The sequence below is a fragment of the Bubalus bubalis genome, chromosome 6 (assembly GCF_019923935.1).
Source record: "Bubalus bubalis isolate 160015118507 breed Murrah chromosome 6, NDDB_SH_1, whole genome shotgun sequence".
Taxonomy (NCBI): domain Eukaryota; kingdom Metazoa; phylum Chordata; class Mammalia; order Artiodactyla; family Bovidae; genus Bubalus; species Bubalus bubalis.
Window position 1 is genome coordinate 58,881,805 of NC_059162.1, and position 24,692 is coordinate 58,906,496.

General features: G+C 42.6%; 1 protein-coding gene and 1 pseudogene across 2 annotated transcripts in view; one reads left to right on the forward strand and one right to left on the reverse strand.

Moving 5' to 3' along the window:
- MCOLN2 (mucolipin TRP cation channel 2) overlaps window positions 1-24,692 on the forward strand; it is a 66,255-nt gene that overhangs the window by 22,408 nt on the left and 19,155 nt on the right. For both annotated transcript variants that reach the window (XM_006047536.3, XM_006047538.4), the window contains exons 3-7: window positions 4,221-4,394; window positions 6,863-7,016; window positions 14,946-15,030; window positions 15,679-15,775; window positions 19,298-19,397. In XM_006047536.3, the coding sequence (XP_006047598.1) occupies window positions 4,221-4,394; window positions 6,863-7,016; window positions 14,946-15,030; window positions 15,679-15,775; window positions 19,298-19,397 (610 nt within the window). The remainder of the gene's footprint in view (window positions 1-4,220; window positions 4,395-6,862; window positions 7,017-14,945; window positions 15,031-15,678; window positions 15,776-19,297; window positions 19,398-24,692) is intronic.
- LOC112585637 lies at window positions 19,841-20,942 on the reverse strand (annotated as a pseudogene).

Genomic DNA, 24,692 nt, shown 5'->3' on the forward strand with positions numbered 1-24,692 from the left:
CTGGCCCCTGCCTTGTTTTTCCTCCAGGTACAGAGGAGCTTTTTTCTCCCTCATATTTCAGCTGCTATTTGAAGTCCACGTCCCCCACCAGCCTTGCCTGATCACTCAACATGTGGTTTTTCTTGGTTCACTAGTACCCTGTGCTGGCTACATCACTAATTTCACTTTTAATAAAATATTTCTGGGACTTGATCATTTACTTTTTGGATGGGTCTACCCTGCCTCTCCTAATAAAACTGAGGTGGTTAAACTTGTATTCCCCTGTAGGGTCATTCTAATAAATTTTGCTACTTGGGTAATATATAATTGGAATGGAATCCTTGAATATCTTTCTTTCCTTCAAATCCCACTTTCCCTCCTCCTCTTTTTCTGTCTCTTTTAGCACTCAATTCTCAAGTCTAATGGAATGGGTGGTGTTTTATAAAGGTTGATGGGAAAGAAACATCTTTTAAAAGACATTCCTATTCTGTATTCTGCAGTAATTTATAATCTTGAGAGAGGTTTCTACATTCTTTTGCTAGATCTGCTCTTTTCCTCCCATATTCTTTGTATATTATTAGAGTGGTATCTTGTTTTTACCTGGCACAGAATATTTTATCCTCCATTGATTTCATAATTAGGTCTTAAATTCACAATCTTTGCCAGGCTGCACTTAATGTGTGATTATTTTTCTGTATTATAGTCTCAGCAAATCTCAAAATCTAGTTAGTGGGGCTAGAATGAATATTTTTGTCATTCCTTTCTTGAAAATAAAATCATTTGACCAACCCTTCATCATCTCTTCACCCTTGCTCTGTAGTGGACCAGCCCTCCATCATTTCTTCACTCTTGCTCTGTAGCATATGTTTCATTCTGCCATAGTAAGAAGGGGACCTCAGGATCTCCTCCCCAGGGCTTTTCTCTACTGAGATGCTTGGGGAATCCTACCTGGACCTGGTTTGAGGGTATACACATGGATCTTGTCTTGTTCTATGAACAACAGTATGGAGGGAATTTCTTGTTCTTGATGCCAAATGGGGGTGAGTCCAATCAGAGATTATATCTCCATATTCTCTCATTCCCAAAGTTGAAGTAATGGGCTTTGAATCTAAATAAGGTTGTGTTAGTTGCTCAGTCATGTCTGATTCTTTGCAACCCCATGGACTATAGCCCGCCAGGCTCTTCCGTCCATGAGATTCTCCAGGCAGGAATACTGAGGTGGGTTGCCATTTCCTACTCCAGGGAAATAAGATGGTAGCTGAAAATATCAGTGCATTGAATGCTGCTGTCTTCATTAAGTTATTCACTCCCCTTCACTTTTCGGGTTTCTTTAGCTTAACTATGAGTGTGGGAAGAGGGACTCTCATGTCCCCTCTTCTAGAGTTAAGTTGGCAGCTTTTCAGTTTGAGAGGTTATCTGGCCAAGTGGTCAAGAGAACTAACAGGTGAGTCAAACAGACTCGCTGTCACATTTCTAGCTGTTCCAACCTGGAAAAAGTACCCAACCTCAGGTTGCAAGTGTATAAAACGGGATGGACAGACTCAGTACTTGACTCTGACATTGTGATGGCCACTATTCCAGTTCCTGAATATATGTGCATGTGTGTGTGTGCTCAGTTGTGTCCAACTCTTTGTGACTCCCATGCACTCTACCCACCAGGAATTTTCCATGGAATTCTCCAGGCAAGAATACTGGAGTGGGTTGCCATTCCCTACTCCAGGGGATCTTCCTGACCCAGGGATGGAACCTGAGTCTGCTGTGTCTCCTTCACTGGCAGGTGGATTCTTTACCACTAGCACCACCTGGGAAGCCCATTCATTTGTGTATCAGTACATAATAAAACCCCCAGTCATGTGTATATGGGTCCCCTGGTTTACTTTTATAGCTTTCGAAAAGCAACATGACCTTTCCTTTTCTATCATTTCCTTGCAGGCACCATTGATAGACATCACATGCTTGAAAGAACCTTTAGCCCTTGGCTGCTTGATTTTCAGCACAGGTTGGATGTTGTGGGACTTCTTATCTATCTTCCTTAGAACATCTGGTTTAGCAATCACTCAATCTTTTGATTTGGTATTTGAGGAATGTGCTCTGGTGAGGCTCAGATACTAAAGAGTGTCATCTGTGTACATTCTTCAACAGTTGCAGTTCTGGAAAGCTAGCACCTAAATTCTTTCCTCAAAAGGGAGGCCCCAAATCAGAATTTTCTGCAGATGAAAAATCACGCAGCATAAAAGAAGTGATTTTGGAGTTAGACGTGGCTTTCATTCTGGTTAGGTGACATGGGCAGTGTTATGAGACTAAATCTCAGTTTTTACATATGTAAAGTGGGGGTAACAGTATTAACATTTTCATAGGGTGGTTGTGTTAGTAAATGAGATAGTGCAGGTAAAGCAGTACAGTGCCTGGAGAATAATAATTGCTGAAAAGTGGTAACTATTTAAAATTATTTAGCCTTTTTAAAAAGTCAGACAAAATTTGCAAAATAAAAGACATAAATCACTAAAAAGTGTATGTAAGTTTGCATGTGCAAATTAGCATCTGTTCATCGGAAAGTTCTAGTAATTAAACTGTGGAGTGACAGCAGGTAACACAAATGTCAAGGTCATCTTGTTGAATTTGCTGGTTTCACACGACAGCAGAGTCCCAAATTGTTTTGGTGACTTTAGCAGGGTGAAGTTTGGGGCAAATTCTCTGGATTCTCTCTGTCTTATAAAGCAGATGAGGACATAAAGTGGGGAGATGGGGAAGAGTGTGTGGGCCACGGTTTATAAAGGTTTGACTTCTACAGTTGCATATGTGTGTGTGCATGAGACAGAGAGAGAGAAGCAGAGCACTTGTGAGGCTGTATGTATGAAACAGGGTATGTGAGATAGTATTTATGAGAGTGTGAGAGCAAGTGTGCAAGAGAGTGTGAGAGAGTATCCATTTGAGTATGAGTGGAGAGAGAGGCTGTTTGTGTGTGGAATGTCTTGGGTTTGGGGGTAAACAGTGCCTGCTAATTTCTTCTCCTTATTAGATTCTAAGAGGAAAACTTTAAAGCAGAAAGAATACACTCATTCCTGGTGAAGAGAGACTTTGGCATCTAACCCTGTGCTATGATACAGTTTAAGGGGAATAAGTAGAAGTTCTATCACGAGAAGATGGGTGCTTGGTGACAATGAGTGGGTTTGACATCATGGAGGTAGAGTGAGCCCTGTTATTCTGTGTGGTGCTTTGATGCTGTAGATCTTGGAGGCAGGAACGCTTAGGTGTAAATCTTCTGTGAGTTCTTGCACAGCTAGAGGAATTGAATTCCTTTGATGACAATTACCTCTTAGCTAGAGGAAGTATTATATAGGCCACTTTTCAAAAATGTTTTTAAAAAGTCGCATGCAAAACAGTTATGATTTTTAACAACAGTTGCGATTTCTAAATGTCAGATCATTTAGATTTGACTATCAAACAGTAAAGCACGAGAATTAGTGGTGTACTAAGTATGGTTGAACATAGCCGGCTTGAATCACACAGATTCACTTTTACATAGAGATGTATTTCAGCAGTGAATACAGCAGTGCTACACCATGATCCGTAGTTGGTTGAGTCCTTGAACCCTCAGGGTGGACTATAAATCATGCTTAGATTAACCCCTGTATTGTTCAAGGGTCAGATGTATATCAATTTTGAAAACCATTAATTTGAAATGCAAGTATAAGAAAAATGGATTCAAATTAGATAACCAAGGACCTACTGTATGTCATAGGAAAATATACTCAATATCTTGTAATAACCTATAATGGAAGAAAATATAAAAAATAATGTATATATTTATATAGATGTATAAATCACTTTGCTGTACCTCTGAAACTATACAACATTGTAAATCAATTATATTCAATAAAAATTTTAAAAAGAAAAAATAGCATATCTCTTTAAAAAAAAGAAAAATAGATTCAGGCTTAACTTTGAATTTCTCCTTTCTCTTCTCCTTCTCTGTCATTAAAGACCAGTAAGGGTATTAGTCACTGGGAGTGGTCACCTCTTCTAATTTTATGCTACTTCAAGTTGCTAATGTAGCTTGATGAGGTTGTTTCTAGGGGGAAGAATTCTTGTCTTTTGACATTGATATGATTAATAGAAACCAAAGCAGTGAGATTTTTCTTGCTGATGTTTATAGGTGAGGGTTAATGATAGTAAGAAGGCATTTGCCTTCCCCGGAAAATGGTAAAATACATATATTTCTATTCTATTTTCTTTCCTAGCTTGTTCGTTTTGGTTTAAGTAACCAGCTGGTCGTTGCTTTCAAAGAAGAAAACACTGCTGCTTTTAAGCACCTGTTTTTGAAAGGATATTCTGGTTCAGATGAAGATGATTACAGCTGCAGTGTGTATACCCAAGAGGACACATATGACAGCATCTTTTTTGCTATTAATCAGGCAAGTCTTTTGTTGTGAATTATTAATATCTAAACTTGAAGAATATATTGATACTTGACCTTGACCTGTTGTCTTAGCAAAAAAAAATTATGCGTATATTCTGGTATATATAACATATTAAGATATATAACATATTTGATTTAAAATTTTGCATCAGTTCAGTTCAGTCGCTCAGTTGTGTCCGACTCTTTGCGACCCCATGAATTGCAGCATGCCAGGCCTCCCTGTCCATCACCAGCTCCCAGAGTTCACTCAAACTCACGTCCATCAAGTCGGTGATGCCATCCAGCCATCTCATCCTCTGTCATCCCCTTCTCCTCCTGCCCCCAATCCCTCCCAGCATCAGAGTCTTTTCCAATGAGTCAATTCTTCGCATGAGGTGGCCAAAGTATTGGAGTTTCAGCTTTAGCATCACTCCTTCCAAAGAACACCCAGGACAAAAAGTGTTTATTGCTATTTCTGTAGCTACATTTCCATACAATAGATTTTGCCGATTTAAATTTTTATTTTTTAAGATTTATATTTGTATTTATCCCTTCCCACCCACTTCTATTGGGAGATTACATTATCCCAGATCAGATAGCCAAATAGCTAAAAATAGGCTTATATTCTCAGAAGGTTTGATGAATGAGAGATCAAATCTAAGATTCTAAGTCTCAATTTTGGTGTTTTATCATTAATAAGCCTAGCTGAGCCCTGAGAATATGGAGTAGGACATGATATATCTAGGCAGTATTGAGAAACCAGATTGGTAGGCCTGAAGAAAGTGTTTAAAGGAGAGAAATACTTATTCTTTCATTCATCCATTTACTCAATCCATAAATATTTTGGTACCTATTATGTACCAGGTACTATTCAACACACTGGGGATACATCATGAATAAAAGAGACAAAACCCCTGTCCTTATAGAACTTAATTCTAGAGGGGAGAGCCAGGCAAATGAAAAGAAGTGAAATAGTACTAGATGCTGATTCCTTGAAAACACCACCCCACCAAAAACAAACGAACAAAACAAAATATATTGAGAACAAAACTAAATTCACTGCTAACAGTAGTAACAGAGGTGCTCTGTTGACTTGACTAATAGTCAGGGTGCTCCATGACTATTTTCTGTAGAGTGCAGAGTGCAAACTCCAGATATAGATTTTGAAGTCTGGTTTAAGGCAGGTCTTTCAGTGTGAGGGGAGCTTGATAAGAATTGGGTAAAGGTCCTCATAAAATAGTTTAGGATTGGTGGATATAGCAATCCTATATCCCCAAACCCCTGTGAGGGTTTGGGGAGGTATTCAAAAAGTCTTAGAAGGTGTTAGACTGAATCTTCAAATCGGTCATTTGTTTGAGGTTTTTCAATGTTTCTGAAATAAACAATACAGTTATTGTTTTTTAAGTTCCTGGGGAAAAGTTTCCTGGAATAATAAATCCATGTTAATAAAGATAGTTGTTGTTCAGTTGCTAAGTTGTATGTGACTCTTTGCAACCCCATGGACTGCAGCACACCAGGCTTCCCTGTCCTTCACCTATCTCCTGGAGTTTGCTCAAATTCTTGTCCATTGAGTTGGTGACACCATCTCATCCTTTGTCACCCCCTTCTCCTCCTGCCCTCAGTCTTTCTCAGCATCAGGGTCTTTTCCAGTGAGTTGGCTCTTCACATCAGGTGGGCAAAGTACTGAAGCTTCAGTTTCAGCATCAGTCCTTCCAATGAATATTCAGGGTTGATTTCCTTGATTCAGAGTTGACTGGTTTGATCTCCTTGCTGTCCAAGGGACTCTCAAGAGTCTTCTCCAAGACCACAATTCAAAAGCACCAGTTCTTTGGTGAGATGGGGGCCAGTAAAACCCTGTTAGTGCAGATAGGCAGATGGGAAAGCTGTGTTAATGTAAGCTGTGGGTCTAGATGGCTTGGGTCCTCAGAGCTATGTCGAAAATGATAACTGGAATAAAGCAGGGGAGGAGACTGTACTGCCTGTTGATGCCTGTATATTAGAGATAGATGTTTATAATTTTTATTGGGTGATAAGGACAGGCCTCCTGGAGGCAATAATATTCGCATAAGGTCTGAAGTGAACCTTGCAGATAGATAACCTGGGCTTCTAGGCAAAGGCCACATCAAAGGCCCCAGGCGGGAGTGTGCCTTGAGAGTTCCAGGAACTGCCTGGAGGCCCACATAGCTTGGGAGGTGGTGGGTGGAGCCAGTGGCCGGTAGTGGGCTAGGAGGTCAGAGAGATAGTAGTTGGCTCTGAGTAGTTGGGAACCTCTGTCCACATGTTTACTTTAGTTTCAGGTACTGTGGGGGCAGTATGTTTTTACTCAACCCAAGAAAATTACCTTGTAGTATTTTACTTTTGGGGATTTCTGTTGAGGAATATGAGACAAACAAACAAAAAAAGTTAAATGTATGTTCCATGTGCTGTAACTTCTGATGAAACTTGTTAGGCTCATAAGTATTTTTATTTAACTATTTTTAATAGTTTCATCGGCTAAGGAACTTATCTCTGGGAACCCTTGGTTATGGAGAAAGCGAAGACAACAGGATTGCTTTAAAAGTCTGTAAGCAGCATTATAAGAAAGGGACCATGTTTCCTTCTAATGAGACACTGAATATTGACAGCGACATTGAAATAGGTAACGCAATGGTAATTTCATTCTATGCCTTTATCATCTTGTGTGTTAAGAGTGAAATACACCCTCGTGCACAGGCAACCCAAATGAAACCACTCAGCTAATCTATTTGAGGCTTTAACATTTGCCTGCCAAGAGCTTTGGCTCAGAAAACTGTGGGTCTGCTGTGATTGAAACAGAAATATTTCTGGATCTCTTTGGTGCAACTCAAGATTGTTGGGTTTAGGGTAAATGCACAGGTGTTTCCTGTTTAAGTTTTTCTCTCCATGATGGGGTGATTAGGCTTTTTGAAAAAAAAAAAAAAAAAGAGTCTGTATTTGTTAAATGACATTTAAAATGTTTGGTATGCTTGCTTTTTCATGCCCAGTCCTTCAGTCATGTCTGACTCTTTGAGATCCTATGGACTGTAGCCCTCTAGGCTCCTCTGTCAATGGGATTTTCCAGGCAAGAATACTGAAGTGGATCATTTGTTAAATATATTGCTGCTGCTGCTGCTAAGTCGCTTCAGTTGTGTCCGACTCTGTGCGACCCCATAGACGGCAGCCCAGCAGGCTCCCCCGTCCCTGGGATTCTCCAGGCAAGAACACTTGAGTGGGTTGCCATTTCCTTCTCCAATGCAGGAAAGTGAAAAGTGAAAGTGAAGTCGCTCAGTCCTGTCCAACTCTTAGCGACCCCATGGACTGCAGCCTACCAGGCTCCTCTGTCCATGGCATTTTCCAGGCAAGAGTACTGGAGTGGGGTGCCATTGCCTTCTCCAGTTAAATATATTAATGCTCTTAAAGGAGAATTGTGATTAATAACTCATTTTCTCTGGAGACCGTTTGGCAAAAGTTAACATCTCATTAAGTAGAATTGTTTTGTGACATGCTATTAAGGATTTAAAAGCATACCGTATATAAATGCAAAGTATTTGACTTGAGGCTCTGGAGGTTTTGTCATTCATTCAACAAACTTCTGGCGCACAGCTTTCACACCTCAGGCATTCGTAGGGTTAGGGTTGCAGAGATAATCTGTCATGGCTCCTCAGTAAGCTAACAGGCCAGGAATCAGGTCCTAGTAGCACTGTAAATTTGGAGTGGTTTTATTAAAAAGAGAGCTTCATTGTTCATTTGCCCATATTTCCTGTAACTCCATTTTAAGGTGTCTTGGTAATACAGTAGAGGGACATGCGTATAAAACAAAGGTTCTCATGCTTTTTTTCAGCAGGCTATCTGTTTAGAATCTTTAATGAGGAAATGTGACCAGTCCTCTTGCCTCTAAAACAAACAGCCCCAAGCCAGCACTGTCAGGTTGCTTCCAGAGACCCATCAATAGCTAGTTCTGTGGTCAGCAGCCTTATCTTATTGCCGCAGGATCTTCTTGGAGAAGGAAATGGCAACCCACTCCAGTGTTCTTGCCTGGAGAATCCCAGGGACGGGGGAGCCTGGTGGGCTGCCGTCTATGGGGTCGCACAGAGTCGGACACGACTGAAGTGACTTAGCAGCAGCAGCAGCACAGGATCTTCTTATCCTGAGAGCTGTTTTGTAGTCAGTCTGCAGGGGCTGATCCAGTTTCGCCCTGAATCTTTTTCCTGAGCTCTCAGCTGTGCTCCCCGCCTTGGGCAGTTCCTGTAACTGTGATGAGTACTGAGAGGTGGAGCTGAAAGCTTGTCCAGGGACCCTCTGCTTACAGTAAACTACTAGCCACCTGTTCTTTTAAAAATGTGAGACTTAATTGGATCATATGACTGTTTTCCAGTGATTCATATGTTGTTTTCCTCAATTGATTTTTCTTAGAAAAATGATTAAAGAAATGTGGCCAAGTAGGTATCAGTGGCTAGGTGAGACAGTGCAGAAAGCAGGATTTATTCCCAGACTATTAGACAGTGGTGTTCTTGGTCACTTCCTTTCTATCATATGGACCATTTTTAACCAAATAGAGAGAAGTTGCTTATTAATTTGACTTTAAGAGACTGCTGAAGCCAGCCAATTGTATCTTTTGGCTTATTAAAAATAACTTGTCAAAGAGAACTTTTTGATGTATCTATTCAAAAGGTGTAAAAATATTCTTAAACACACTTGATACTGGGTTTTAGATTTTCTGGTCTTAGGCATGTTGGAGGAAGCCTGCAGACAGTATAAATAGGGACTGAGTTTGACTTGATTGGTGTGGTGTTATAGTTTAAGTAGGTGAATTAGCAGAAGCTGTCCTAGATGACTTATTTATGGATTTTGCAGTGTCTTTCCGATTAAGAGGAGCACCTTCAGTGTGCTCAGTGCAGAGATCTACCCTGCACTGCTTTCCCGGTGGGTTTATGTTTAGCTGCATGACTGATAGAACAGTTCCAACTAAGGGTTTCCCTTAATTCATGCTGAGGGTATATACCCCTGTCTGCTCTAGACATATCGCTTTACAATTCAGCTTCACTGGAGACTGTTGTGAATCCTGTTAAAATAACTATTTTTTTTTACAACATTTAGATGGGTATCATTCTAATACGGTGCTTCTCTTTGTATACTGCAAATTTTGAATTTCTTAAGTTGTCCTTTCCACACGTTCTTAGCATGAAACATTATGACCACTTCATCATTAGCCCCTGTCATTTTAAGAACATATCCATTCCACCCTCCCTTTGTCTCTGGGAGGGTTGTTGTTCCATCTGCTCAAGTGTTCTGCCCTGTAAATGAGAAGCATTTGAAAGATGAGGCTGCTACTCCAATACCAGTTTGTTCTGTTTGAGGTTTGAGGTTTTTTTTACTTAGGGCTTTTGCCATTCTTAAAAAAAAAGAAAAAAAACCCCTCAGTTCTTAGGTTTTGCTGCCACCAAGTGTGTGACTATAGCATAAGGTAAGGCAGATTCCAGAGTTCTTAGTGTGTGTGTGAATAAACTGTAACTCTATTATCACAATGAAAGAATCTGAATAATCAAGTAGACTTTTATAAGGCAAATTTTACAGATAGTATAACACTGACTAACATATACTGCCACATTTCTCTGAATCTAAGATGTCATCAATTTTAAAAGAGTCATCGGTTTTAGAAACAATTGAAAGTGACAAAAATTAATGTCTTAGAATGAATGAAATACAGGAGAAAAAGACCTAGGATAGTATATCTGGCACACAGATTTTTAACATATTACTCCTCCTTTCAGAATATTGTCATTTACTCAGATCAGTTTAATTTAAATGTTATTTTTTCCTCTTCCTTTAAAATAAGAATGTTAGAGGTAGAAGGGCCTTAAATAGCCTCTGTTTGAACTTTACTTTACAGTTGAGGAAACTGAGGCTCAGTCAGACTTGGTGATGCCGTGATTTAGTGACCAAGGGTCTTTGCTTCTCCAAGCCCAGTGACATGGAGCTCACCTGGGAGCTTGTGAGACAGGCAGAATCTCAGGGCCCCTTAGAGCTGTTGAGTCCACATTTCCATCTTAACAAGATCTCTGAATGATATGTACACACATCAAACTTGGGAAGTAGTGGTTTCGTACTCCCCGGCTGAAGGCCTTTGACTTTGCACAGATCTCTCTCTTACCAACTTCACACATTTTCTACCATCCATCACCATCAGTCTTCAGCGCACCCTGCACACACTAGGACCCCTCTGCCCCTCAATATGCTATGCTCTACTGTGCTTAGTCTCCCAGTCGTGTCTGACTCTTTGCAACACTATGGACCTCCAGGCTCCTCTGTCCATGGGGATTCTCCAGGCAAGAATACTGGAGTGGGTTGCCATGCCCTCCTCCAGGGGATCTTCCAGACCTAGGGATCAATCCCAGGTCTCCCTCACTGAAGGCGGATTCTTTACCAGCTGAGCTAACAGGGAAGCCCCACTCATCAGCATGTTCCCTTACAAAAGCCGCTTGGGCAGGCGCTTGCCTTTCTCACTTCTTTCTCTCCTGGATCCTCCCAACCATTACCAGGGTCTTCCATTGGTGAGCCCCACTGCCCCAGCTGCTGATGCCCCTGGAGAAACGGGCCAGAGCAGAACACACTCATGCTGCCACCATAATCTGCAAGCCTCCTGGCACAGCCCCTCTCCACTCCCTGTCAGCCTGGTGTTACAGAGGTAAGGCCATAGTCAAAGGCCCCCCATGGCACCAGGGCCCACCCGTTTCAGCTTTCAGAAGTCACGCCCCTCCTCTCTGAGCTCAGCTCCTCCCTGAACTCCAGACTCCTCTTCCATTCACCCCACTGTGACTCAACTACTAAGGATTTCAAACCTGTTGGGTTCAAACAGAACAGTTCAAACCTCCCCCTCTCCGCCCCTGCCACCCAGTTTCTTTCTTACTCTTTCCCATCCCAGAAAATGAAAGCAGTGTTTTCATATCATGCCATCATATACCTAGTTGCTGAAGCCCCAAACCTGAATGTGTTGATTTCTCCATTTCCATTGCCCAAACCTCTGTCGTTCTTGCTTGGATCTTCAGCAATCAGAATGATATTTTTTTTAAACTTGGGGAAATGGAGTCATATCATTCCCTGGCCCAAAATCTGAGTGGCTTCCTATTCTGTTTAGAATAAAACCCTCAAGTCCCTATAGTACTGGCCAACCATCTGCCTGCCCTCAGGCCCTCATACCTACCCTTAGTTCATTGTTCCCACCTCTTTGCTGCTTGTTAAACAAGTCAAGATCTTTCTGACCAGGATCTTAGTGTTGCTCAGTCGTGTCTGACTCTTTACAACCCCATGGACTATAGTCTGCTCGGCTCCTCCATCCATGGGATTTTCCAGGCAAGAATACTGGAGTGGGTTGCCATTTCCTTCTCCAGGGGATCTTCCCGACCCAGGGATTAAACCCGGGTCTCCTGCACTGCAGGCAGACTCTTTTCTGTCTGAGCCACCAGATCAGATCAGATCAGATCAGTCGCTCAGTCGTGTCCGACTCTTTGTGACCCCATGAATCGCAGCACGCCAGGCCTCCCTGTCCATCACCAGGGAAGCCCTCAAACAAGTCAAGAGTTTTCTGACCTGGATCTTAGTGCTCACTTAAAAAAAAAAAATTTTTTTTTTAATTGGTGGATAATTGCTTTGCAGTATTGTGATGGTTTCTTCCATACATCAACATGAATCAGCTGTGGGTATACATATGTCCCCTCTATCCTGAACCTCCTTTCTGTCTCCCACCCTATCCCACCTCTCTAGGTTGTCACAGAGCACTGAGTTGACCTCACTGCATCACCCAGCAGATTCCCACTGGCTATCTATTTTACATATGGTAACGTGTATGTTTCCATGCTACTCTCTCAATTCGTCCCAGCCTCTCCTTCCCCCAACTGCGCCCACAAGTCCACTCTCTGTTTGCCTCTCCATTGCTGCCCTGCAGTGGAGGTTCATCACTCCACTGGAGTATGTATGGAGATTCCATACACATGCCTTCATATACAATATTTGTCTTTCTCTTTCTGACTTACTTCACTCTGTACAATAGGCTCTAGGCTCACCCACCTCATTCAGATTGACTCAAATGAGTTCTTTTTTATAGCTGAGTAATATTCCATTGTATATATGTACCACAAGGTTTGTTCTGTCTGGAGCACTCCCTTTGGATCTGTGCTCAGCCGGGGCTCCTTCCTCCTTCAGGTGTCAGTTCAAACAGCCCCAGTGCCTCAAAGCCCCTCCCCAACAGTTCTCTCCAGGTAGGGCCACCCCACCCTCTGATCCCCCATCACTTCGCTCTGTCTTTGCAGTAGTGTGCATACTGTGAAATCATCTTGTGTGTATTTTTCATTCTTGGTTTATCTCCCCCGCTAGAGTGTAAGCTCCACATGGACCTTGTCTATCTTGTTCATTGCTGTCTTCAGTGCCTGGCCTCTGAAAGCTTTCAGCAGATATTTGCTGAACATCAGGTAGAAAGCCTGGGTCTCTTGAGTTTCTGAAATAGAAACTCAGGGGTCAGCCTCATCAGTGTACTAGGGAAAAAAGCTCAGGCTCTGGAATTGAGCACATGTGGACTTACATTCTAGTTGGCCACCAGCTAGCTGTGTGACCTTGAGGAAGTTTCTTGGCCTCTCTGTGCCTTGGTTGGTCCATCTGTAAAATGGCAGCAATAGTGTCCATCTTACAAGGTTGCTGCAGGAGTTAAACAAGATGATGCATTAAACAAGAGAACATATAAACCCCCAAGCACAATGCCTGGCAGAGAGTAAGTCCCCATATGTGTCTGCTATTTTCATCACCATGAGTCTTTTTCTATAAAAAGTGAGTTTCTTTTGATTATCTATCCTCACTGTATCAATCAAGGCCCAGTCAGGAAAACCAGCACTGAATTGCTTCTCGACCCTAATGGTCCATTTGCCAAACACAGGGAGACACCCGCTATGACACCTGCCCTTAAATATTGTGGCTGATGAATTGTCCATTCAGCTCCATGTCCTCAGTTTTGGACCAGAATACCTGATTTTCGTAAAATGTAAGTGTATCCTCCATAGCTTGAGTGTCCTATATGCTAAGCAGTGTTTACCAGCCGCAACAGTTATGCCCTTGCTCTCACAGACCTCGTCCTCTAGTTGAGGGAATAGATGAGCAAATAAAGAGTCGAATTGTGGCAGAAGATTCTCAGAGAACAAGCCATGGGCCCTACCCAGATTCTCGAGCACCTAGCTAGTGTCTGGCGTTGCAGGAGGCCCTGACTTTCCTATTTTCGAGGCGGGGCCAAGGTACAGCAACAGCCTGGATGAGAATCGGCCAGGCTGGTTCACACCAGTTCTGGCATCAGGGCTGAATGACCTTGAAAGGCATGGACCATGAAAGGTGTTCATCGTCTCCAGGCCTCCTCAGTTTCCTGCCAAGGTGTTAGGCTACAAAACAATGAGACTAATTTTTATGTGAAGGTCTTGGAATCATTCTTATTTAGTTTACAGCTCCTAATTTGTTTTTATTTGAATACAATCTAAGTTCCTTTCTTCTCTCTTAATATTTTTCTTTGGAAAAAGTATTGGACTAAACAGAAAGCTTGCCAGCTAGCACAAAGATGTCCTTGTATATCTTTCATCTAACCTTCCCAAATGCTAAATAAAGGTACTTAACCAAAAAAGTTAATTTTACCACATTTACTTTATCATTCTTCCTACATATAAAAATTTCTCCTGAAACATGAGAATAAGGGACAGACATGATGTCTCTGCTTCTAAATACTTGTATAAAGAAGGAAAAGTAAAAGTGTTAGTTGCTCAGTCATGTCCTACTCTTTGCGATCCCATGGACTGTAGCCCACTAGGCTCCCTCTGTCCATGGGATTTTCCAGGCAAGAATACTGGGGTGAGTAGCCATTTCCTTCTCCAGGAGATCTTCCTGACCCAGGGGTCAAAACTGGGTCTTCTCTATTTCAGGCAGACTCTACTGTCTGAAGCACCAGGGAAGCCCAAAAAACTCGTGTGCCTCTCCCCAAACTGTACAGTGTTCAAAAACACGAGTTAACATGGATACAACAGAATAATCTACAAAGCCTCTTCACATTTCATCAACTGCCCTAATATTCTCTATAGCAAAAGCCACACCCAACTTTCTGGTCCAGCATCATATACTGTACTTAGCTGTCATGTATCTTTAGTCTCCTGTAATCTAGAGAAAAATGAAGTTTTTTTGCCTTTTTTTTTTTATGATCGTAACATTTTTAGGGAGTAGAATGTCCCTCCCTTGAGTTTTCCTGTTTCTTTGTGACTGGATTGAGGTTATGTATTTGGTGTGGAAATGCCACACAGATGGTACATTATTTCAGGAGGCATATGTTGTCTCTTTATCTCATTCCTGATGATGTTAACTTTGATCATGTGGCCAGGGTGGGACCTGCCAGGCTCTCCACTATAAAGTTACTGGCCTTCCTGTTGTGATTAATAAACATTTGAGATGCTTTGGAACTTGGTGAGCCTCGTGCTTCTCATCACACTTTGGCCTTCTGGTTTTAGCATCTGATTCCTACCTAACAGTCACTGTGGTTCTTTCATGGCCCTAGACTGCATTCACCTAGACCTCGAGGCACTCTCCAAGGACCCTCAGGACTGGAAGAATTCATCATTCTTCAGACTGGAATTTTATCGGTAAATACATTTTTTTTTAATTAATTTTTTCAAATTTATTTTTTTAATTGAAGGATAATTGCTTTACAGAATTTTGTTGTTTTCTGTCAAACTTTAGCCTGAATCAGCCATAGGTATACATATGTCCTCTCCCTCTTGAACCTCCCTCCCATCTCCCTCCCCATCCCACCCCTCTGGGTTGATACAGAACCCCTGTTTGAGTTCCCTGAGACATACAGCAACTAGAGAACCCCGTGCAGCAGTGAAGACTCAGCACTGCGCGGGCTTTCTCTAGTTGTGATGCGTGGGGGTTACTCTCTAGTTGTGGTGCGAGGGCTTCTCACTGCAGTGAAAAGCACGGGCTCTAGGGCGCGCGGGCTTCCGTTGTTGCAGCATGTGGGCTCAGTAGCTGTGGCTCCCGGGCTCTAGAGCACAGGCTCAATAGCTGTGGTGCAAGGCTTAGTTGCTCTGTGACATGTGGGATCTTCCTAGATCACCGATCGAACCCATGTCTCCTGATTTGGCAGGTGGATTCTTTACCACTGAGCCACCAGGGAAGCCCCAGTAAATACATTTTTAAGTCTCATTATCCAGGAGACATGGATGGGTAAGGGAGAGTAGGGTAGGAAGACTGTGACAATGTATATCTTGTAATATGTTTTTATTCAGGCTCTTGCAAATTGACATCTCCTTTCAACTCAAAGGCATTGACCTGCAGACGATTCATTCCCGAGAGCTTCCAGACTGTTACGTCTTTCAGAATATGGCAAGTATCTATTTCACTAAGCCACTTTTTATCCTTTTTCTTGACTCCTTTTGGAGGTGCAGAGTGTACAGTGCACCTGCCTATAAATGTATTAGACAAAAGTGTGTTTAAAATAGTTTGAATGCCATGCTATAGCATCGTTGGTCCAGACGCTGTGACTTCTAAAAATGAGGCACGCCTGTTCCAACTTTTAAAAACTAGATTTCTGGGTTGAAAAAAGGAGTTTTCAAAGTGGACTTTGACGTCCTACTCTCCTAATACTTGTTTTTTTTTTTTTTAGTTTATGACCAGTGCTTTTAGTGTCTATAATGTTTTTCCTTTTTTCAAAAGAAGGTCTTTGCAAATGTTGTTAGCAAATGTTTTCAAACCTCAAGGCAGAAACTGCCCCCTTGATCTGAAGTCCAGTCTGCAAAGCATCAATTGCTGCAGCTTTTATTTTTGGATGGGAGGCCATGTGCCCTGGAATCCTTCCTTCCTGCCTTCTTTCTTCCTTGCCTTCTTTCCTTCCTTCCTCCCTCTGTCCCCCTTCTTCTCTCATGTTTGTTGTTACTGCTAAGTTGCTTCAGTTGTGTCCGACTCTGTGCGACCCCATAGATGGCAGCCCACCAGGCTCCCCTGTCCCTGTGATTCTCCAGGCAAGAATACTGGAGTAGGTTGCCATTTCCTTCTCCAATGCATGAAAGTGAAAAGTGAAAGTGAAGTCGCTCAATCGTGCCCAACTCTTAGTGACCCCATGGACTGCAGCCTACCAGGCTCCTCCGTCCATGGGATTTTCCAGGCAAGAGCACCGGCGTGGGGTGCCATTGCCCTCTCCATCTTTCATGTTTAGTGATGGGCAAAACTGAATGCTAAACTGGCTGTTATGTGTTGCTGCTGTTTTAGCAGTTCAGAAGTGTGCTTCCTTTAACAACAATTGCTAAGTGCTCTATGAGTCCCTACAAGGCAGCAGGCAGGTTGTCATGCTCTAGAGGTACCATGGCCCTCAGGAAGCTTGTACCCTAGTGGGAAAGATAGATAGAAAAACAGGTCAACAAAGAAATAAAAGTAATTATAAATTGTGATGTGTAAGTAGGGAAGAATGTCTGGATCAGAAAGTAGCATGATTTATCTCCTGGGGTGACCCGCACATTGCAAAACGTATTATGAAATCCAAGGTGAAGAGCTTGGAGAGCTGAACGTGTAGGTTCAGCTATGATTGAACCCATGATCAAATCTATGATTGAACCCACAAGTGAGCATCTTTGAGCACAAACCACATGCATGCTACACATTCTCAGTGTAATCCAAGAATATCTCTATGACCAACCAGAGGTTAGGGAATTAAGCTACACAAACCTCACTTCTATACCTATGAGCTAGGACTAAACTTCCACTAGTCCTGGCATTCAAAGCCTCATTCCCTCCAGGAAGACCCCGAATATGCTTCTCTTGAGTCCTAACATACTCTGTATATGTCACTTATACACTTTAAATGCTTGATATATAATGTGGAAGACTGAGGACATTTGGAAATCTTAAATTCAACCTGTAACCTTGGAGCAATCTTTGCCACATATGAAAACATTGTATGTAACACTCCTGAAAACATTATATGTAGTGCTTGAAGCAAATATAAAAATAATATCTAGCATAGTAAAAGCCTAGAATTTCATACCCTGTTGGGGGCCGGTGTGAGGCACTCCGCCCATGGCAAAGGTCATGAGGAAGGAGGCTTGACATACGCAAAGGCGGGATCGAGCCTCAGGAGTCCCCCTGGAAATCCTCGAGCATCTACCCCCATAACCAGAGCCTGCCTGCTTTACTACTTTGTGCTCCCACCTACACCTCTGACTTTATGGGGGGCTGTCCCCCACCACCTCTTTCGGAGAAGGAGTTAACTTAGAGCTCCAGTTAATAAAAACTCCTGGGCATGACAAGAGTGTTTTAACCTACAAACTCCTCTGAAGGTTCTCTAGCCTGCCTGACAGGCTTGTCTGGCCACCTGTGATTGCTCACAGCCTCCCAACCGTGAGAGGCACGAGATGCTTTAAACCTTCTAAAAACAGGTTCTTTAGAGAAGTTAGAAAACTATTAGTATAAGTACAATGGGCTGATTAGAAGTTGTATTGGTGAAGGGCTTTTCATTTGTTGAGCCAATGTTTGTTGCTAAGTCTCCACATCCCCTGCCCTTACACACATTAATGAATATGTAGAAGAAATAAGTATTAACCTTTGATATTAATCACGTTAGACCTTAGGCTAAGTAAATTCTTTCCTTAACTAAAACCCACTACACCCTCACCCTATAGGAATGTAACTTTATTTGGGTGGCGTCTGTTTTAAGAATAATCACCCCTGGAGAAATAAGTGTCCTGGTTGACTGACCACTGTCACAAGGAGAGGGTCATAAATTGTCAGCAGGCCCCCTGGCCAGAAGATGATGTAACACCCCTAAGACCTCTGTATACATTTGTATGAAGCACCTGACTTTGATAAAAGTCAGGACTGCTGACCCTGCATGACTTTTGCATAACATCTCACTGTATAAAAGTAGACCATGGAAAATAAAGAATTGGGATCAGTTTCTCGAAATACTGGTCTCCCCATGTCGCTCTCTCTCTCTCACTCTGGCTGAGTCTCCATCTGGAGCACGGAACCCGCCATGCTTACTAATTATGCCTGGGCTTCTAAGATCCGACCGGGGAGGCTTCAGTGTCTCCTCTCCTTCGGGAGAACGGAAGGACGCCTGCGGCCTATGTAAGTGGTGCAAACTTCTTGTCTTAAAGTTTTATTGGTCTCCCGCGTAAACCAAGCTACTCAGCCTCTTTTCTCCACTGAATTTTCCTATTGAGCTATCCTCATTCTATTACTCTTTACACCTCTAATTAATATCTAATTGAAGCTATTGTATCCTGATCCTCGCCGACGCCGTCCCCGCTTCGAACTCCCTGGATCAGCCGGGGCTGGACCCCGGCAATACCCAAAGGATTAAATTGAAGCAAATGCTTATAAATTGCACTCAGGGTAATAAATGACATCTTTGTGTTCTCTTGTCAGAAATTGGTGGTGAATTCTCATTTTCGTTCCTCAGACCATTTGGCTGTTTTGCATTAGGGTTTCTCTGAATCTGAATGTGGGTTTAGTAGAATTTCATGTCTACACCCCTTGAACCAGCATCTTTTTGGCACCAGGGACCAGTTTCATGGAAAACAATTTTTTCACAGACTGGGGGAGGCAGCATTCGGGAAGGATGGTTTTGGGGTGATTCAAGTGCATTACATTTATTGTGCACTTTATTTCTATTATTATTGCATCCACCTCAGATCATCAGACATTAGATCCTGGAGGATGGGGACCCCTGCTTTGGACCACAGTTTTCATTAATAATAGGAAGTTGTGAAGGAATCATGTAATGAGGGCATTTTCATTGGCCTGATTCTTTTTGGATCACCGTTTGGATGCCATTGATATTTTAAGCAGAACTGATCTAACGCATCATACTTTCTGCTGGGTTGTAACCTCTTCATCTTTTTGTGTCTCTAGATTATCTTTGACAATAAAGCTCACAGTGGCAAAATCAAAATCTATTTTAACAGTGATGCCAAAATCGAGGAATGTAAAGACTTGAAAATCTCTGGATCCAGTAAGTATGTTATATACTTGCCAATTGTGGATTGTGAATGATCTTGAACACTTCATCTGGGGATTTGGGGTATATAAAGGGTTTACTTGGATGATAAGAAGAAGAAAGAGCTCCAGAAAACCACACTTTGAATGTTTGCTTCTGTCAAGACTACTTTGAAGCTTTGCATTTTTGTTCAGTTCAGCAAACGTGGATTATAGACCTCGTAGGAGAGGCTGTGTTGGCCAGTATTTAGGAGCAGTTTCTAGAGCCTGACTGCCTGGGCTTGGGTTTTGGTTCTATTCCTGTGCCTGTGATCTTGGACAAATTCCTTCGGCTTTCCACGTCTCAGTGTCTTTCTCTGAAAAGTGAGAGTAACAATAGTACTTACTTTCCAGGATGTTGAGTAGTAAATGAATAACTATGTAAAGCGAGCACTGAGAGCCAGAGTTGGCAGACAGTCTTTGCTAGCACTCTGGGAAAGAAAGGAAATACCTTCATGAGGGACACTGACATGCTTAGAAAATCTCTAGCTTGTCCTGGATCAGAGTAAGTGGTGGAGGCACAAGATATGATGGTCAAAACAGCAAAGGTTCATTTTGACGGGCAGAGCAGGACATACAGTAGAGCAACACTTCTGGGAAAAGATCTGATTTGCCCTGAGCCTGTGACAATGGAGCAGGGTTAAGGCCTTCAGAGCCCAGAGAGCAGCCTGTACAAACCTGGGTCGGTTACTCAGTCATTACTCATAAAACACTTCTTGATCCACAGGCTAACGTGGGCTCCTGAGACCCCTTTCTCGTTGAGGGGGTTTGGTTGATGTTAACAATGGGTGGTCAGTGATTTTTCATTTACAAGTTTTGTTTAACTGAACCTGCCTTTGACCAAATCTTGGAACAAAATAAAATGTAAAATACTCGTTGACTATTTTGTGTTAGTTTTATTTATTTTACTTTTATTTGCATTCATTTTTTGCGGCATTTATTCCCAGGCCATTAGTTTTTGTTTCTTCAGTGTCTTCTGGGATATCTTTTTCTTCTGTGCAACCTCCTCTTCTGGTTTAGGAACAATCTGTTCTTTTTCAGTAAGGATCATCTCAATATGGCAGGGAGAGCTTATGTAGAGGTTGATCTGACTGTGAGCTCTGTAAGTCCTGTGCCGCATCTTGGGGGCTTTGTTCACTTGGATGTGCTCAATGACCAGGGGATCTACATCTAAGCCCTTAAGTTCAGCATTACTCTCTGCATTTTTGAGCATGTGTAGTAAAAATTCAGCACTCTTTTTGGGCCACCGACCCTGCATCCAGCCCCACTGTTTGGCCTGTGCACACCTACCAACTCCACCGTTGTAGCGACGGAATGGCACACATTGCTTCTTTAAAGTGACATCCTTCAGACACTTGGTGGCTTTTCAGATATGCATACCCTTTATGGCCTGGGCAGTTTCACGAGTGTTCTTAAAGTGAACACAAAGATTTGAACCTCTTGATTTGCATGATTTTGTGGGGTGTTCTGGGTCGAATGAATAGCGCACCATTTTTAGGGATCACCTCAGGCCGCTTACCAGAAAAGCTATTTTGTGTTAGTTTTAAATTAGACTAATTTTGTGGCTTTTCAGCTATATAATACGTGTGTGTGTGTCTGTGTGTGTGTGTGCACGCACACACGCATGTGCTCAGTCTTTGCTCAGTCCCATGGACTGTAGCCCACCATTCCTCTGTCCATGGAATTTTTCTAGGCAAGAATACTGGAGTGAGTTACCATTTCCTCCTCCAGGTGATCTTCCCCACTGAGGGATTGAACTCACGCTCTTGTGTCTCCTGCATTGGCAGGTGGGTTCTTTCCCATTAATGCCACCTGGGCTGATGATTCTGAAGTTTTGGCTTTGTAGTTCCATTTGCTGACTCAACCTCTGATCAGAATACACACTTTTAGTTTCTGTTACAAAGTGGTTACTACTCCTCAGCATTCTCCATACAGAAAGGCACAGATCAGATGTGAATTTTCCAAGTCCAACTGCAACTATTTTATGTGAACAAAGCTAACCCCTGTCGTATAGGAAATGTGGTTTGGAATAGTCGCTTGACCAAATAAGTGAGTTAAACAGGTTTGCCAGACCCCGGTTTCCTTCCTCCCCGCGGGCACCCTGACCACACTGGGCAGTTTTCCCTGAGCCTTTACTCAGAAGAGAGGAGCTCTAGCTCTCTCTTGTGGCCAGTGGGGAGAAACACAATCTCACAGCTAGAAATAATTGCATATTCTTCTTCCAAAGCTGCACCCTATGAAACCAGATTCCATGACCAGGAGAGAGCAAATTTAAAATAATGTGACAAGTCTTAGAAAGCTGAAGTTTGGAAAACAGCTTAGAAAATGGATTTTTTTTTCTTTCTGTGTAGGAAGCTGTCTGGTGGATTGATTGCCCTGGTTTTTGGGGAGGGGGACAAAGGCAAGGGTGACATCTTGGGGGGTCCTTGTGCTATTTGCAAAACATTCTGAGATTCGTTCACATCCATACACTTCTCTTGACACTTCTCTAGCTTTGTCGTTAATTGTTATCTCAAGGTGTAATAAAAGAGGATATCCAAAAAAAAGAGAGGATGGCCATTTTCACATACAAACTCAAAGTTGCCTTTTATGACTTCTAATACCCATTCCCAGTACATCACTAACCTTCATGTTAACTTGATTTTGTAACTGTAGCCATTTGAGCCTGGGAGCTAGAAGGGATGTGTACTGACAGACAGGACTCCCCATCGATAGGTGATGTAAATGAATGTGAAGCGTTGGTCAGGGTCATACAGGTGGCAGTGGTAGTGTGTGGGGGACTTCTCAGGGCCCTGGAAGGACTGGGTGGTGGGGTAGGATTTCCCTAACCAGGTTGCCAGAAGCAACTCTCTGGACTAGAGTTTTGCAAACCCAGTTTTGGGAACTGTTCTTGTGGGAATAACATAGTGTCAGTAGAATAAGAAAGCAGTTATTATGTTTGGGCTTCCCTGGTAGTTCAAATGGTAAAGAATCTAACGGCAATGCAGGAGACCTGGGTTGGATCCCTGGGTCAGGAAGATCCCCTGGAGAAGGAAATAAAAACTCACTCCAGTATTCTTGTCTGGAGAATTACAGTCCATGGGGTTGCAAAGAGTTGGACATGACTAAGCTTCTAACACACACATGATGTTTATAAAATACTTTTTGTAACATGTCAAAGTAATCTCAATAAATCAAATTTTAAAAATACAATACTTTTTTCTGTTATGAGGGACGATTTATCTTCTTAGTTCCACGCCTCAGTTTTCTTAACTGTAAATAAGGCCAAATTCAAGCAGTCTTAGAGATTTTATTCTCGTTATAGGTCAGAAAAGAAGGTACTAGATGCTGTGCTTGCATTTTTTAAAGATTTAAGCCCTATCTTTCCAAGAATTGCCCCTATTCTCTGCCTCATTCATGGATCCAAAACAAACAAAAAAAATGGTGGTCTTGGATTTTGGGCAGGTTGTGTTCTTACCTACCTATTAGATAGTATCTCAAGATAACTTAAACTTGTGAAGTGGAAAATGCTAAAGAGGGAGGTAAGTGCTGCATGTGAGGCACTAACAAGCATTTGACAGGGAAGGTTTGCCTGATTTCCTAACAGTGCATGAAACTGGTACAGCTGTGCCCCCATGTGGTACCCAAGGCACCCGATGCTGAGCAAGGCTGGACAACTCGCTCAGTGAATTATATTTACTAGCTGGCCACACACATAACCCACTGGATGAGCTGCTCTCAGACACGTGCAGAGATTGCTCACGCCGTTATTATCTCTAAATCTGTGGACACGCTCCCGTCTTCCTCTTCAATGCCTTCTCTGCAGAGGTGTCTCTGTGGAGCACCCTGACTTCAGATGTTGCTGAAGGTGGCCTGTCCCCCGTCCTACATTCTGCTTCCCTGGCCTTTCTCCATCTGGTTCCTGAGTGTGTCTGCTCTCCTAATTCCTAGACGTTGCCACCCTGCTGCCTGCATCCCTCATCCTTCCTAGTCTGCATTCCTGTCTGTCATCTCTGATTGGCTGAAACCCATGGTTTCAGTCACCACCAAGTCGTCCTCTCTTGTCATGAATGTCCAGAGTGAGCCAGTGGACCCAAGACAGAAAAGAGGCTATTCTTGATCAGTCCTTCCTTACTCCCTAAGTCCCATTGAATCTCTCCTTTTCATCTCTTGCTACTTTGTGCCTTATCCTTCTGTGTCTTCTCTGCCTCTGATGTTGCTCAAACCTTCACAAATTCCAACTTAGATAATCGTAGTCTTCTTATGTTCTGCTAGGGTCATTGTACTTATCTGTAAGCATGCTGAAGCATTATGCTAAGCATAGGCATTGTAGTGTTGAACAAAATATATCCAGTCCCTGCTTCCCAGAACCAATCATGTAGTGGGGAAGATGAACATCAAATGGTATAGTAACTGCTCTGTTTGTTATTACATGTATGGGGCAGTTCTAGGTGCTTTCATATATGAACTTACTTGATCCTCATGACAGCCCTATAAAATAGATTTTTTTTTCATTGTACCCATTGTTTTGGATGAGGAAACTGAGGCAACTTCCCTGACTCCATAACTTCCAAGTGAAGAGTCAAGATTCAGAGCCAGGTCTCAGGCTCCATAGATTGTCCTTTTTCATTTTATACTGTCTCTGTGCACCTTGCTGTGCTGTCTTTGAATATGCAAAGCTTGAATATGCAAAGTTCAGTGACCATCAAGCAAAGGGGAGTAAATGAAGCTATAGGTATGTATACCTGTGGACAGGGCTATGATAGGGTTTGGAGGGAAGGGTTAATAGGGATGAGAATTTAGGGGATTCTGTCCTGAGGAGGAAAATACTCAAGGCTGAATAATCCCCTTGTGTGATGGGGAGGGTGCTGTTCCAGGCAGAGGTGCAATGTCCCTGCAGGGAGAGAGAGGGAGAGGGGGAGAGAGAGAGAGTGCATGCAAGCCCCTGGCAGGAGCAAGGAAGAAGGAAGACCAGAGTGGCCTCAGGGTGGAGGAGGTGGGGGCTGGGAGAGAACAGCAAGCTGCCAGTGACAGAGCCATCGTTGGGATTTGAGACAACACCACAAAGTCTGGGAGAAGCTAAGCTTACAGTTTGGTCTTCCTTTAGTACATTCCCTGTGCTACTGTGTGTTCCAGGATCCAAATCTCAATGCTCTTTGGTGACTAAATGTGAAGGAAATCTTTAAACAAAAAGGGATGTATGCATATGTGCAGCTGATTCACTTTGCTGTACATTTTGTAAAGCAACTGTACTCCAAAACAACAGAGACACAAATCTGATTACTACTTGCTG